This window comes from Ranitomeya imitator, chromosome 6 (genome assembly GCF_032444005.1).
Source record: "Ranitomeya imitator isolate aRanImi1 chromosome 6, aRanImi1.pri, whole genome shotgun sequence".
Lineage (NCBI taxonomy): Eukaryota > Metazoa > Chordata > Amphibia > Anura > Dendrobatidae > Ranitomeya > Ranitomeya imitator.
This window is the reverse complement of record NC_091287.1, coordinates 263,175,418-263,192,387: the sequence shown is the minus strand read 5'-3', so window position 1 is coordinate 263,192,387 and position 16,970 is coordinate 263,175,418. Positions and strand designations below refer to the sequence as shown.

The 16,970-nt window shown below is 41.5% G+C and overlaps 1 protein-coding gene across 1 annotated transcript in view; it reads left to right on the top strand.

Annotated features, from left to right (window-relative positions):
* Positions 1-16,384, top strand: part of CDH18 (cadherin 18) — a 1,182,266-nt gene extending 1,165,882 nt beyond the window's left edge. Inside the window, exon 12 of the mRNA XM_069730602.1 lies at positions 14,916-16,384. Within this exon, the coding sequence (XP_069586703.1) occupies positions 14,916-15,406 (491 nt within the window). The 3' untranslated portion in view covers positions 15,407-16,384. The remainder of the gene's footprint in view (positions 1-14,915) is intronic.
* The last annotated feature ends 586 nt before the right edge of the window (positions 16,385-16,970 follow it).

The window sequence follows — 16,970 nt, the reverse complement described above, 5'->3', positions numbered from 1 at the left end:
ACTATATCTCTAAACCCATATCAAATCTTAGGGGCACAAAAAAACTGAATCATATATAAACACAGAAGAGAACCACAGTACAAAGTGCCAATATATCATAAATTATATTACGCCTCCTGACGAAGAAGCGAAACGTGTGTTGGGGTGGCAGAGATGCTACACATAAGACCTATTCCACGTAAGTGCTGCTAATTTTAACCTTATTACGTTGCCATCATTGATTCTGACTGGGTGTAATACCCTTACACTGTGTAGTTGATGTGCTTGTGACTTGGATTTGTACTAACTATTTATATGCAGGCACGGTTTTGGAACCACTTGTTGTTTACATTAGTAGTAGTTGTCCTTGCTTTAAAGCAGTTACCTTGGATACTTTTTGTTCTTTTTAAAAATTGTGTAATACAATTTATGATATATTGGCACTTTATACTCTGGTTCTCTTCTGTGTTTACAGAATGGTGATCAGTCTGCAAACCATGTCTTATGAACGGTTACAGGATTTGGGAATGTTTAACTTGCAAAAAAGATAACTGAGAGGAGACTTAATAGATGTCTTCAAATATCTCAAGGGCTGTCACATTGCAGAAGGATCATCTTTATTCTCATTTGCACAAGGAAAGACTAGAAGCAATGGGATGACATTGAATGGGAGGAGACACAGGTTAGGTATTAGCAAAAAACTTTTTGACAGGGTGATCAATGAGTGGAACAGGCTGCCACGAGAGGTGGTGAGTTCTCCTTCCATGGAAGTTTTCAAACAGAGGTTGGATAGACATCTGTCTGGGATGATCTAGTGAATCCTGCTTTGAGCAGGGGGTTGGACCAGTTGACCCAGGAGGTCCCTTCCAACTCTATCGTTCTATGATTTTATGATTCAATCCACCATCCTGCCCATATCATCGGCTAACACATTCCCACTACATCTTCCCATACTGTTTCCTCTCACAATTGCAGACCTCCTTCTAATATTGTATTCTCATATATTCTACACTCCCATATTCTGCCTTTACTGTCTTTTGTCATACTCACCTTGCCACAGAACATGTACTCTGCAGCAAAGGAGTGATGTCAGCAACATGATTAGCTGACCTAATCACTCTGCTGTCGTTACCCTGATTCTGAAGTTCTCATTCCCAAAGACATGAGAACAGTTTAATGCTGGGAGCCAGAATTTTACACCATTTCTGAGCTGAATCAGGTGAAATCCAACTCTGGGGGTCCGCACACTGCAGCGACCTGGAAGAAACCTCAGACTGCTGCACCTTCAGACCATTGGTCCCAGATAATGCCTCCCTGACAGCCGTCGGTGGGGAAATGCCCCACGTGCCACTCTCTTTCACCCCTAGATATGCCCTTGTTTAGCCAAATCACACAGATTTTATGTGTCAGCTCAAAGTCATTTTCTGAATACATTCCTATAAGTCCCACATTGATGGTGTCATAGGTATTGAGTGAAAAAGTGATTTCTGGGCGACACAGAAAAACATTGTGTGATCTGGCTAGTCACAATGTGAGTCACATTGTGCAGATAGCAATCGGAACAACATTGTTAACCGTAGATAGCAGCAATTAGTTAGCATAATAAAATGGTAGTTTGTGCACAATATGTATTATAATGGTCTGAATGTAAAACATTTGCCATCTCTACTTATAGAAGCATATGTGATTGAACACAACAAAGTAAATATATTTCACCTTACATGAAGATCATTAGCTTCTTCGTCTCCATTTTAGTCAAAATGATACTTATCATCACACTTTCTTAGCAATCATTTTTTTCAGTTTTCTGGTGTTTGAAACTGGGGTTTGCCTTTTTTTATATTTTTGGAAAATAGTGGATGATCTTGGAATGATATGAGGAAAGGTAAACACAATAAGAAATATTGTGCTAAAGATGGAGAGGGTAATTAGCATAAACGGTATCACTTAGCTTTAAAATGAGGATTATGTGGAAGGTAGCATATATTCAAACGGGTCTCAGATTACTTTAGCCATAAAGAAAAATTTTCCTAAAAGAAAATGAGCATGATTCTCCCAGCTTGGAAAAAAAGTAGCAATATTTTATGGAAACATTTTTTGTACCATTTTTACCCCAAACCAAGGTCATCTTTTCTCTCTTGCTAAGACTTTGTAAATATTCAAGATTTTCTCAGAAAGGATGTTGGTTGTTGGAGGGGATTACTTTGCGTACCTTCAGGCCATGACTCCCTTTCCTTTAAGTCTCTCAAAAAAAAGTCATTATTTCTTTGAAGCGCTAAACCTGATTGTTTTTAAAGGCTTTAAAAACCGACATGAAAAAATTAATTATCTCTTTTCTCTCTCACTCTTCTGACCAACATCTTGACTACTTATTTGTTCCAAATTCTCTGATCCTTTCTGTCTGGAAAGCTTCTAATGCGTTTATCACACTGTCAGATTATTCCCCCACTTTCATTAAAATGTTCATTTAATCCCTACTAGTACAACTAGGTACAACTAAGGGATAAAATAAAACTTTAATAATGATCAAAATTTGCTTTTACCGTTCGATAAAAAGAAATTGTTTGATTTTTTAAATATTACTTTTGAAGCTTTCTCCCCAATTTTGTGGGAAAAGCATAGAACCGTACTAAGAAGTGACTTTATTGCACTGGACTCAAACCTAAAAGCAACACATATGTAAAGAGATAACATTTCCATTACTTCAAGTAGCTATATATGAACAAATCTACAAACTATTTAGGGAAAAACAGATAAACATAATTAAGTCCATTAACTGGACAAATTTTAGTTTACTAGTTTTGTCTACATTTAAATACAGAAAGTAAATTAATGTCTTCCCTACTGAAAAAAGGGACTTTAAAATTATATAAAAAAAATAAAGAAATACTTTACCATCTTCAATAGAAGGAATTGTTAAAACCATCTTAAATTATTTATCTATGACTTGGGTAGGAACTCCTGAACAGGGGAAAGATGCATATATTGTCTCATGGTTGAGTGGACAGCACTGTCACCTTGGAAATCTGAAGTACCTGGTTTAAATACAACCAAAGATTACATCTGCGTTAAGGTTGATAGAATGAGTTTCCTTCCATACTCCGTCATAGGGGATTTAGATTGTGGGACAAAGTAGGGAAAGTGAGTTGTGGAGATGATTGTAAAGCGCTATGGGATATGTTGGTGCTAGATAAAGCAATCATTATAGATAAATAAATAAAGCAATTTTCACATTTTCTCACACTATAATATCCTACTACTCTATTAGGTTTTTTAAATGGGCTCTGTCAGCACAGAATGACTACCCAAACTAAGTCCCTCTGCTCAGTGCTTCATGGCAGGGCCAATCATTTAAATACACTTTTCCGCTGACTTGGGTTCTCTTAATCTCCACCCCCTTCTTTCATTGACTGCTCTAAATTCATAGAGTCATATAATGGTGGAGATATATGGAAACTAAGGGTACCGTCACACAGTGGCATTTTGATCGCTACGACGGCACGATTTGTGACGTTCCAGCGATATATCCGTGACGTTCCAGCGATCTCGCTGTGTCTGACACGCTCCTGCGATCAGGGACCCCGCTGAGAATCGTACGTCATAGCAGATCGTTTGAAACTTTCTTTCGTCGTCTAGTGTCCCGCTGTGGCGGCATGATCGCATGGTGTAACAAAGGTGTGCACGATATTGTATACGATGTGCGCATAGTAACCAACAGCTTCTACATCGCACATACGTCATGAAATTATCGCTCCAGCGTCGTACATTGCAAAGTGTGACAGCAGTCTACGACGCTGGAGCGATATTGTTACGATGCTGGAGCGTCACAGATCGTGCCGTCGTAGCGATCAAAATGCCACTGTGTGACGGTACCCTAAGAAGGTGGGAAGGTTAATTTAAATGATTGGTCCTGCTGTGAAGCATCAGGCGCCTTTGCTTGGTTTGAACAATTATTCTGTGCTCATAAAGTCCCTATGAGGAATGTGAGTTATCTATCCGCATGGTTGACACTGAAAGTAGACAGATACCTTGAGCAGCCTCCAAAAAACATGCTTGATTTCTCATATCACTTTCAGATTAACTGGGGGGTGGAAAAAAAGATTGTAGATTAGATAAGTTATTTGGATTGTTTCCAATATAAGCATTTGACATATCCACAATTTTATCTATTTACTATGTTTAGGAGAATAGAAGACTTTTCAGGTTGCCCAACTATTTATATAACTTTAATAGACATCAATTAGGAGAGAAATGTGTAAGCTCATTTCTATTCAGTTTGCTATGAGATGTGGCTGCCACTTGTAACCCACATTCTTCTAATAGACATGTCATAAATGTCTACGAAGAAAATACCTTATTAAACCTGAATTTTAGAGCTAGACAGGTGTCTTCAGCATACTTTGGATGTAGAATAATGTAGAGCGGTTATGTAAGTGTGACGCCCAGGAGACCGGGATACCCAGCACCGGACCAATGGAGTCTGTCTCTTGAGGGGGATGTCACGGGTGGCTTGACCCGGTGCTGTGGCCTCAGGCAATGCACAGTGTAAGGGGTATCATGAGGGGACAGGCACTTACTTGATCAGCAGCAGGTTCTCCCAGCGGTGATGATCCCAATCCTGGATAGATGGCTATTGTCCAAATGAAAGACTGAGGCACTGAAACGTTTAACCAGTTTACTTTAACATAAAAGGATTTACAACCAGTCCTGTCACCGGAGTCTGTATGGGAACTCTGAGTTACTTTGACCCTGCCGGGGTCTTCGCCTCTTATTGTGCGCAATTTCTGTGTGGCCCTGCTGCTGTATGTGAACTGGCTGCCGGCCCAATCTGTCCCCTCCGGGTCCTGGTTCGACGGGCAACCCGAGTCCTTTTATCGGTTTACCCCCTCTGGGAGTACCGCTGAACTCTGTGTCTGTTGCTGCATCCGACCCTAGTGAAGCTGATATCACCTCACGTTTTTCCGGTTGCTGTATTATATATAATGAATACAGCCACGGATCCGGTATCCGTCTTTGCGCCTGTTCTGGGTAGTGATTAATGCTACCCGGTTCTCACAATGTCCTTTTTCTCTATCCCTCTTCTCCTCAGGCCGGTGATTTAGGCCTGGTAACAGTCACAGGGCTGTTAGAGATTCAACTGTATGACCTCTCACTTTCAGCTCCTTAGCCCAACTGCCATTTCTTCTCTCAGACCAGAATGGATCAAGGGGAGTCTCTGGAGCTCCCCCTTCTGGCCGGAGGTGGTAGTGCAGTCTTGCTATTTTAGTATTTGTACTTACTGTCAGTAACTATTTTTGTGGCAAATACCCCTAGGGGTGCCACATTCCCCCTTAGTTAAGAACAGTACTCCGGGACTGTGGGACAATAACATTTTGAAATAACAATTAATATGTACAGAGTCTTAAAAATGAAAAGTTACAAAAACCACTCAAGGAAACAAAAATAGAGTTCTGTAAAAAGTCACTTCAAATAGCGTCCATTAATACAGTTCTATCCTTGAAGGTATTAGGAAAGGCACTGTACTTAGTGTCCAGGAATTTAGTTCCATTTTTCCAACGGAGTTATCAATATAAAGTCTAAAGAAAGTTCAAAAAGAGCAAAAAGCAAAGTTCAAAAAGCAGTCTTTCCGGAGCTTTGATTTAGTGCCTCCGGGCTGATAAAAAGTTCAAGAATATGCAAGAAGTTCATACAGACAAGTCTCTGTAGGCACTGGGCTTAAACGTTGCAGACTGATAACAATGACTATACTACATTTTCTGTTTAACTATATACGGCATAACATATATACAATTCACATTATGAGCTTTATAGTTGGTAATCTGCATACCTGGCCGGTAATTGACCCTGGGTACTACGCTGTGATCTACGTAATAGCGGTGTCTCTTCATGTGGTGTACTACTGTCTACTGCGGATGTAGTATCTGCCCGCTCTGCTAAAGATAATTCCACGACTATGGAGTTGGCAAGTCCACCGTGAATGGGATTACTCTGACCAGGAATCTGTTCTTCCTGGCCTGGAACCTCCTGTAGTACGGGGTCAGCCTCTTTCTGTCTTGGGACTTCTGGTATTGGGTTCGGTGTTGGGTAAAAGGCCACCATGGGAACCACTACTGCACCATGGTATGTTAGTAGGGTTTTGGGAAAGTCTCCTATACAGGTGTGATACACTTCCTCTTCTTTTTCCTTTACTGGTTGAACCTGTATGGGTTGAATAACTTCTGGTTCTGGCTGGACAACGTCTGGCTCTTTCAATGCTTCCGGACACAATTTAAGATTGTCTCTTGACACTAGTACAGATGTTAAGCCTCCGTTTTTGCTAATGAGACACATTTTAGGATTATCCACTCTTGTTGGTAAAACTGTGTAGGGTACGGCTTCCCACTGATTGTCCAGTTTATTGGTTCGACGATTTCTCTTGAGCACTTGGTCACCCGGTCTTAATGGGGTCGCTAGAGCATTCTGGTTGAAAGTTCGCTCTTGTCTTTCTCTAGTTTGCTGAAGGCTTCTTTCCACACTCTCTTGCACTTGGCGATACTGCTTTTGCCGTATAATATCCCAATTGGAGTCTTGAACTTCTGCGTCTGGTTTCAGAATTCCCATTTCTAGATCGATTGGTAATTGGCCGGGTCTTGCACGCATAAGGTAAGCTGGGGCGCAGTTGGTGGAGCTCACCGGGACATGATTATACAGATCCACCAAGTCAAGCAATTTCTCTGGCCATTGATTCCTTTCTGTCTCAGGTAAAGTCTTTAGTAGGTCTATTACAATATGGTTCATCTTCTCGCATAAGCCGTTTGTTTGTGGATGATAGGCCGTCGTCCGGATCTTTTTACAACCATAGATATTACAGAATTCTCTGAAGATCTCTGATTCAAAGGCTGTACCTTGGTCGGTGAGAACCTGTTCCGGATATCCATGGGGTCTACAAAAGTACGTTTGGAACGCTTTGGCTGCTGTTTTTGCTGTCAGATCTTTTACGGGTACTACTACCAAGAAACGTGAATAATGGTCCACGATGGTCAAGGCATAGACATAGCCGGACCGGCTTGGTGTCAACTTCACGTGGTCCATGGCTACAAGTTCAAGTGGTTGTTTGGTGATTATGGGCTGCAGTGGTGCTCTTTGGTTCTTTTGATCGTTTCTTCTGAGGTTACACGGGCCACAATTTCTGCACCACTGTTCGATTGATTTTCTCATCCCGACCCAATAAAATCTTTCTCTTAGAAGTACTTCTAACTTTTTCCAACCGAAGTGACCAGCACCATTATGGTAAGCTTCGAGGACCATCTTCACATCTTGTTTAGGCACAATAATCTGCCAAACCAATTCATGTGTTTTCGGATTGGTGTATCTTCTACAGAGCTTCCCTTGATACAGGAACATTTTGCCTCTCTCTTTCCAGAGTTGATGCGTCTCTTCTGGGGCATCCTCATAGGGATATGCACTTTGCTCAGTCAACAGTTCCTTCACCAACTTCACAGCCGGATTGCTGTCTTGGGTGTCAGCCCATCTATGGTGTGCTAACGGATTAAAATTCACCTCTTGTTGTTTCTGATAGGTACTTGACTGATGATGTTTTGCCTTGGGACGATGGAAGGCTGGTAGTTCAATTTCTTCAAGCTCCCCCGTTTCCTCTTCTACATCTCTCAAGTGTGGCATCCGGGATAGGGCATCGGCATTTCCATTCTTGCGACCTGCTCGATACTTGATTATGAAGTTGTAATTAGATAACCGGGCTATCCATCGCTGTTCTAACGCACCTAATTTGGCTGTGTCCAGGTGGGTCAACGGATTGTTGTCAGTATAGACAATAAATTCTGCAGCGGCCAGATAGTGTTTGAAACGCTCCGTCACAGCCCAAACTACTGCCAGTAGTTCCAATTTGAAGGAGCTGTAATTTTCTGAATTTCTTTCAGTAGGCCGGAGCTTTCTACTTGCAAAGGCGATGACTTTCTCCCGACCTTCTTGCTTTTGTGACAGCACCGCTCCTAGTCCCACATTACTGGCATCGGTGTAGAGGATGAAAGGTTTATGGTAATCTGGGTATGCCAGAACCTCTTCTCCGGTTAGTGCCTTCTTTAGTTGTTCAAAGGAGTCTTCCCTTTCGTCGTTCCACTGAAAAGGAGGGTTTCGGTTTGAAGGTTTCTTCGTCTGCCCTACCAAGGTGTCTTGCAAGGGTGCTGCCAACTTGGTAAATCCTTTTATAAATCTGCGATAGTAACCCACCAATCCCAGGAATTGTCTCACTTCTTTTGCGCTGGTAGGTCTTGGCCAATCCCTTATGGCGCTTATTTTCTCGGGATCTGGTGCTACTCCCTCCGAACTCACGATGTGTCCCAGGTACTGTACCTTTGGCTTGAGAAGGTGACATTTGGATGGCTTGACTTTCATGCCATACCTGGATAAGGCTTCGAACACTTCTGCCAGGTCTATTAAGTGTTGTTCGTAAGTCTTTGAGTAGACGATCACATCATCTAGGTACAGGAGGACGGTCTCGAAGTTCTTGTGTCCGAGGCAGCATTCCATCAGCCGCTGGAAGGTACCGGATGCGTTGCAGAGTCCGAACGGCATGCGATTAAATTCACATAGACCCATTGGTGTGGTGAATGCCGTCTTTTCCTTATCTCTCTCAGCCACAGGGACTTGCCAATACCCGCTTGTTAAGTCTAAGGTGGAAAAATAATTAGCAGATTTCAAAGCAGTTAAGGACTCTTCTATCCTAGGCAAGGGGTAGGCGTCTTTATGGGTGATGTTATTAATCTTCCGGTAGTCTACGCACATTCTCATGGTTCCGTCCTTTTTTTTGACAATCACTAGAGGGGCCGCCCAGGGGCTACAGCTGTCTCTTATTACCCCGGCCTGTTTCATTTCCCTCAGCATATCTTTTGCACATTGATAGTGAGCGGGCGGTATGGGTCTATATCTTTCTTTTATTGGGGGATGGTCACCTGTGGGGATTGTGTGTTCTACCCCTTCTATCCGTCCGAAGTCCAATGGGTGTTTACTGAAGACTTGTTCATATTCCGTCACTAGCCTATACACCCCTTGTTTTTGATGGGTAGGTGTTGAATTTATGCCCACGTGTAGCTGTTGGCACCAATCCTCCATTTCTCCATCTGAGCCATTGCCTTCCACCTGACAGGTTGGTTCTAAGGGCTCAATGGTTGTGATGGCATTGTTGTCAACAGTATATAGCTTTGCCATTGTAGCATACCTTGGCAAAGTGACCTCTTCCTCTCCACAGTTCAAAAGTCGTACCGGCACTCGTCCCCGGTGTACCTCGACTATCCCTCGTGCTGTGAGTATAGTGGGCCTGCTGTCGGTGTACACTGGTTCTATTAAGGCTTGATAATCTCGTCCCTTAGTACCAATGGCTGCTCTACACCATACCAGCATTTCTGTTTTTGGTGGGATTACAATAGACGTTGGATCACTTACCCTCACACTGCCGATTTCTCCACCTGCAACTTCTACCTGTTGCCTTAACATCAATACTTTTATTTCCCTCCGGAGAACTCTCTGCTGGCAGGATTGGGCAGTTTCAGCAATTTGCTGTAAGACAGAAATGACTTCGGAAAAGCAGTTCTCTAACACATTCATTCCTATCAATACAGTTGGTTCACAGTTCCGCCGGTCAACATCAACAACAATTATACCCTGTTTCTTCAATTCTACTTTACCAATCTTTATGGTCATCTCCCTGAATCCTAGTTTCGGTACCAACTTACCATTACTGGCCCATATATCTAGTTCAACATCAGAGGGCCCTTTATCAATATCTGCATCAGCCCAGTACCTCTTATAAAGGATATACGGTATAGATGAAATCTGGGAACCTGTGTCCAGCAAAGCGTTGAGGGGAATTCCGTCCAGCACGATAGGGATAATGGGTCGTCCTCCGATGTACCTGTCGTGCCAGGGTGTTGGGCCTTGAAAGTTCATTCCTGCGAAGCAGCCCGCATTCCCAGGGGATTCCCGTTTAAATCACAATCTCGTGCAAAGTGGCCCGGCTGCTGGCAACGGCGGCAAATGGGCTGTCCATCCGGTTGGTAGCGGTCGCGGGGTCGTCCTCTCCATGTCGGGTATCTCCGGGGTCTCATCCATGGAACATCCTCTCTACAGTTTGCCAACTCCATCTTGTGTCCTCTCATCTCCTGCATGGTTTTAGCCATTGAAGCAACAACATCAGCTAAAGAGTCAAGCTTTTGTTGAAGAGCCTCATTAGTACTGGGCCCCAGGGGCTTAGCAATGGCCCCAGACATAGCTGATGTCACTGGCACTCCCTGTTGTTGAGGTGCCTCTGCCATGGGTTGCGCAGGATCCTGATCCCGAGGTGCCTCTGCCAGCTGGAGACGTATAGCGCTCTCCTTTAATTGGGCAAATGTCAATTCAGGGTTCTTAAAAACAAGCATGCTCACATGCCCCCGGTGAGAAGGGGTGTAGAGTCCCTCAATAAATTGATCTCTTAGCAGTTTATCCGCTCCGGTGTTAAAAATGGGTTCAGCCAGTGTAAGTGATTTAAGGGCTTCCTGCAGGTTTAAGGCAAAGTCTCTCACGCCCTCATTAGCTTTTTGTTTGCAACTAAAGAATCGTATTTTAGCTTTGCTGCTGGCAGTGGTTTCAAATGTAGCTTTTAATCCAGCAAATATGCGTTCAACAGTGCCTTTTAGATCAGCTGCCCATGCTGTGACTTCTCGCTTAGCATGGCCACTTAACTGCATCATCAGGAGACTAACACGCTGAACTTCACCCACAGGGAACATGTCAAAATGGGCCAGCATCTTTTCTCTGAAATCGTCAAGGGTATTAGGCTCACCTTCATACATTGGAAGCCATGGGCCACCCGGGGTATATGGCATCAGCACCGGCATGATGGGCGCCACTCCTTGCACCGCTGCGCTGCCGGACTCTCTATTGACACTCTGTCTTTCAGCTGCATTAGCGTTGCCGAGTGCTGCGGCGTCTCCGTGCTGCGACATACTGTGCCCCCTTAGTTAATCCGGACCCTTCCGGTCCTCCGCTTCCGTCGGGATAGTGTAGATTCGTTCCGCTGTGCAGCAGGATCGATTTTCCCCTTGCTCTGATGTCAGAGCGCTCAGCTTGGTGCCGCCCACAATGACACGCCCCCTGCTGCTCCCACCCACCGCGCTCTGTAATGGCGGATTCTGAAGTTTTTCAGTTAGACTGGGGCTCAGGTGATGGCGTAGCTCAATTAACAGTCTCGTGCCTAACGGTTATGAAGTGATTACCTCAGGGGATGGCGGCCATCTTTACTCCATTATAACCAATGGGGAAAAGTCACTTTCAATAGTTTTCAATGGGGAATGGATTTTTCTTTAATAAAGTCAATTTTCAAGATTTTTCATCCCAGTTTTCACAGTTTTGGGCTCCAATCACGGCACACAATACCCGGTATACGGGCTGGCTAGATCCTGTTCGTGACGCCAATTGTGACGCCCAGGAGACCGGGATACCCAGCACCGGACCAATGGAGTCTGTCTCTTGAGGGGGATGTCACGGGTGGCTTGACCCGGTGCTGTGGCCTCAGGCAATGCACAGTGTAAGGGGTATCATGAGGGGACAGGCACTTACTTGATCAGCAGCAGGTTCTCCCAGTGGTGATGATCCCAATCCTGGATAGATGGCTATTGTCCAAATGAAAGACTGAGGCACTGAAACGTTTAACCAGTTTACTTTAACATAAAAGGATTTACAACCAGTCCTGTCACCGGAGTCTGTATGGGAACTCTGAGTTACTTTGACCCTGCCGGGGTCTTCGCCTCTTATTGTGCGCAATTTCTGTGTGGCCCTGCTGCTGTATGTGAACTGGCTGCCGGCCCAATCTGTCCCCTCCGGGTCCTGGTTCGACGGGCAACCCGAGTCCTTTTATCGGTTTACCCCCTCTGGGAGTACCGCTGAACTCTGTGTCTGTTGCTGCATCCGACCCTAGTGAAGCTGATATCACCTCACGTTTTTCCGGTTGCTGTATTATATATAATGAATACAGCCACGGATCCGGTATCCGTCTTTGCGCCTGTTCTGGGTAGTGATTAATGCTACCCGGTTCTCACAATGTCCTTTTTCTCTATCCCTCTTCTCCTCAGGCCGGTGATTTAGGCCTGGTAACAGTCACAGGGCTGTTAGAGATTCAACTGTATGACCTCTCACTTTCAGCTCCTTAGCCCAACTGCCATTTCTTCTCTCAGACCAGAATGGATCAAGGGGAGTCTCTGGAGCTCCCCCTTCTGGCCGGAGGTGGTAGTGCAGTCTTGCTATTTTAGTATTTGTACTTACTGTCAGTAACTATTTTTGTGGCAAATACCCCTAGGGGTGCCACATTAGTTATGGCATAAAATTGTGTTTATCATTATGTCTGAAAGACAGAGTGAAGAGCTACACTCACTGAGAACGTCACGTACTGAATCATTTGCTTTAGGTTATGATGAACATTGACAAGGCATAGACATGTACTGTGTGATTTCTATGATTCCTTTCAGCTTGACAGGAACTGCAATCTTGTCAAATTCTGCCTTGCTAGAAGAGAAAAAAATGAAACATCTTAACTAAGCTTCAATAATTTAATTTCTAAATTACATAAAATATGTATTAAAGCTCAACTTATATAAAAATAAAACAGGAAAAATAAACCAACCTGCTATGTTTTCTAAAAATTGTTTTCTTACATAGTCTAACCTAATATATGTGATTAATGCAAAACAACATTTAAACTAGTTATATATTCAGCAACTTCAGTGGACACTGCTTAAAAAATGTAAATATATTTACTGTAAAATACTTGGTGGTTATAGATAATTGAGTAATCAGGAGGATGGACAGAATAATTTGTCACCAAGATGACTTCAACCAAATAGTTAGCTGTCTCCCTGGTGCCAAATATTTAGAATTGAGAGTCCTCAGTAGTTGATACCTTTTAAAGGCTAACTGAAAAGATGGTAATAAATTACAAGCTTTCGAGACTACACAGGTCTCTTCATCAGGCAAAGACTACAACAAATTCTGAAGAATCACATATTTATGCACAACATAGTATAGAAAAAAAAATGGGGAAAAAACATGGATAAGCCAGGTGACATGAAGCAGAATTACCATGGGTGATAAACAGTTACGTCCATAAATATTGGGCCAATTCTTAGATAAGGATTGCTTTATTGTCCTGTGATTAGGGTCTCTGTTGTGGTGACCCCACATGGTCTGAGGGGCAAGTTCCTTAGTTGATGTAAAAAGACATAAATCCGTGTGACACATTCATTCCTGCAGTTAGAGTGTCAAAGGTCGTCATCAGTTTATATTCCCAGACTCTTCTGTCTTTCTGCAATTTGAAGCTACTTTTTAGCACAAGTAATTTCATGTCCATAATGTTATGATTTGGGAGACAGAAATGTATTGCCACAGGTAGATCCATTCTTTTTTCTCTTATTGTGTTTGTTATGTGATAAAATGGGTTAATTAACTACTGCGTGGGACTTGTGGTGATCAAGCTATTCTGATCCATATGAGAACCAATAACAGAATAAGTTGTATGGTGGATGGAGGATCCTGACAATTAATTTTATTGAATTAAAATTGAAGTACCTCCGAGATAGTACTCTCTGGATTATTGCCTGAGGCATGTGTAAAACATTAGAGACAGCTGGAAATTAGGGAGCTAAATGCACAGCTTCAGTGCCTTGATGAAGTATTAACACCCCATGAACTTTCCCACATTTTTCCTTAATTTTGCCCACAAACTTAATTGTATTTTATTGGAATTTTATGTAATATACCAACACAAAGAAGCAAGTATGTGTGAAATATATTTGTTGTTTGTGTGGTCAAACAATTTGTAGCTCTGATCACAGCATCCTGGACATGGAATTGCTGGTATTGAAAGGTAACTTACTTAACTGAGACTTAGTACTCAATTGGATGCTTCGCAAAAGATGTTGATTTGTTGACAATCATAGACAGTCTGTAACAAACAGCTAATTGGAGTTTCAGTCAATCATAGACCTTCATCAGAAATTCACTGTATTGCTATAATTTCTAGTGAGTGATTGCCATTCACAAATGTATCAGTGGAGGTAATGTGGATCGTGCTAGCTGTGTGGGTTCAAGTTGTCTGCGATGGAGTATGGTGACATGGTCACTATAAGTAAAAGCACTCTGTACTGTTCCTGATTGTCAATACGTCCACATCTTTTGTAAAGCATCCAATTGAGTGCAAAGTCTCACTACTACTAATATTTAGTGATTGGAACCTTACACTGGCACCTCATCACCTTTTACTGGAGTGCCATATATGATTCATCTTCAAATCCCTGAGATAGAAGAGACTGGGTGTACAAACTAATGACAACCTCTGACACATTAAAAGCAATGTGTCACATTGATTCATATATTTCTTAATCAATTAAGGAATATGCTTTTAAAACATCATTTGGGGGCACCACAAACCTGGGCCAGTCCTGAATCAAAGGACTGTAAACTTTTTACACTCCTTAGCTATGTATTGCTCCAATATTTACTGCCACAACTGTTTCTCCTTATCCCACATTGATAGTTCAGGTTCAGGCTACTTGTCTTATTAGCTGCTTTATTATATGAGCTGTTGTGTATAATTATGTGACTTTTCTGATTTTTTGTTGTTCTATGCCTGATGAAGAGATCTAAGTAGTCTCGAAAGCTTGCTCCTTGTTACCATTTTTTCAGTTAGCCATTGAAATGTATCAACAACTGTGGACTCTCAAATTTTTATATTTTTCTAGTTTGGCCATACACATGCCAGCATTTTCAAAGACATACCATTATGATTCATATAATTCTTTGATAAGTGCGTCATAAAAATATATTGGACTTTCTTTACAATTAAAATTATACTTTTCTGGTATTTTTATTTGTTACAGTTGGTCATTAACATGTTCTCCTCTTTTTTTCAGCTATTGTTGTTCTTTTTATAACTCTTAGGCGAGGGAAAAAAGAGCCACTAATAATTTCTGAAGAAGATGTGCGTGAAAATGTAGTAACATATGATGATGAAGGAGGAGGGGAAGAAGACACTGAAGCTTTTGATATTTCAGCTCTCCGAAATCCATCGGCAGCAGAGGATTTAAAATACAGAAGAGATGTTAGACCAGAAGTAATGTGTACACCAAGACATCACGATCAATCTTCTGTTGAAACAATTAATGTTCAGGAATTTCTCAATCGAAAGTTGGTTGAAGCAGACCGTGATGCAAGTGTTCCCCCATATGACTCTTTACAGACATACGCCTATGAGGGTCAAAGATCTGAAGAAGGATCGATAAGCTCTTTAGATTCTTTAGGAACACCATCTGACCAGGACTATACTTTTCTTGATGACTGGGGACCAGAGTTTAAAAAACTAGCGGAACTCTATGGAGAAAAGGAATCAGAAAGAACAAATTAGTTTCATAATTCAAAAACGGTTTTATTTACAAAACAGCTCAAAGCATAACCACAAGAAAACAAAAAAAATAAATTGATACTTGGAACTCAACAAGTTGTTCACTTTTACTGTAGAAACAAGTGCCATTTTCATATATAAAACTGGGTTACAAATTTTGAAAAATACAGAGAAAAAAAACAACTATTTTCCCTTGTGTATATTTTTTAATTGATCAATAAAGTTGGTGGTGCCATATCCATAAATAATATTCAAAACATGAAGATCATTCATATTTTACAACACATTATTAGACTCAAATAAATACATAATAGTGCAGCTTAGCTACTTGCTGTGTGAATGACTTGACATGCTTTACAGCACCTTTAAATATTTTTTTAGTGCAAATTACTTAAACATGTACATTTTAACTAATTAAGCTTATATAGGCAAAATAATTAGAAAAAAAATGTCCCTTTACATTGGGAGTTCATGGCCTGTTTCAAATTGAAACTAAAATATTTTAAACAATAATATGCTACTTTATTTTATATACAGTTGGTGTGTAATATACAGTATATACTCTATTATCTAAATCATATACCATGAGTTGAAACAGATACAGCAGATCTGAACTATTTTGTTGGCTAATGTGCAGAAATAGGATCATGATGTTATCCCAAAATCTTTGGCTGACATATACTTACATTCTGATGCTAAATAAAGGTAAAGGAAAGTCCAAAGAGTTTTGCAAATGAGGACCCCTCTATAACAGCACATTTCCTTAGTACTTGCCATTGAGACGTTTACCATACACTAGTGTCACTATGCCAGGTTCTGCAATAATGGTTGCCACAAATGGCATTTAGGATACTCATCTGGACTAACAGTTGCCCAGCAAGACTGAAAGAAAGACAAGCACAGTAAATGTTTCAAATTTGTTTTTTTTTGCATTTCATGTAAATCATTTTACTATTAAAAGATACCTCATATTTGAAGCACAGAGAAACTTAAAAAAACACTTTTTTCCATTTCAATAAAACTAGAAGATTAGCCATTTGTAGGGAAACAAAAAAAAATCAGTATGTGTGGCTATATAATACAGATTAAAGGGAATCTGTATCCGGATTTTTGCCATCTAATCTATGGGCAGCATAATGTATGTGTAATGCTTGATTCCAGCAATGTATGTGTTACTGGGTGGCTTAGCATTAGTTTGATAAAATCACTTATTTATCAGTGGGAGAATACCATTAGGGACTAGTAAACCTACTGCCAGTTAGTCAAACATATTCATGAGCACTCGATAACCCCGCCACCACCAATGATTGGCAGCATTCTGTGCACACTGTACATGGACAGAAAGCTTTCAGTCAGTGATGTAGGTGGGTTTATGCAAAGCTCAGAGAACTAGTAGATCTGCAGCAGATAAAATGACAGCGATTTTATCAAAATGACTGCAAGCAGATCAGTGATTGCTCAATTCAGGGTCGCAGCCCCTGCGCTACGCCGCACTCAGATGGGGTAGAAAAAGCATGGTGAAAGATTTCCTTAAATCATGTCTATATATGTTCTTATTAGAACTTGC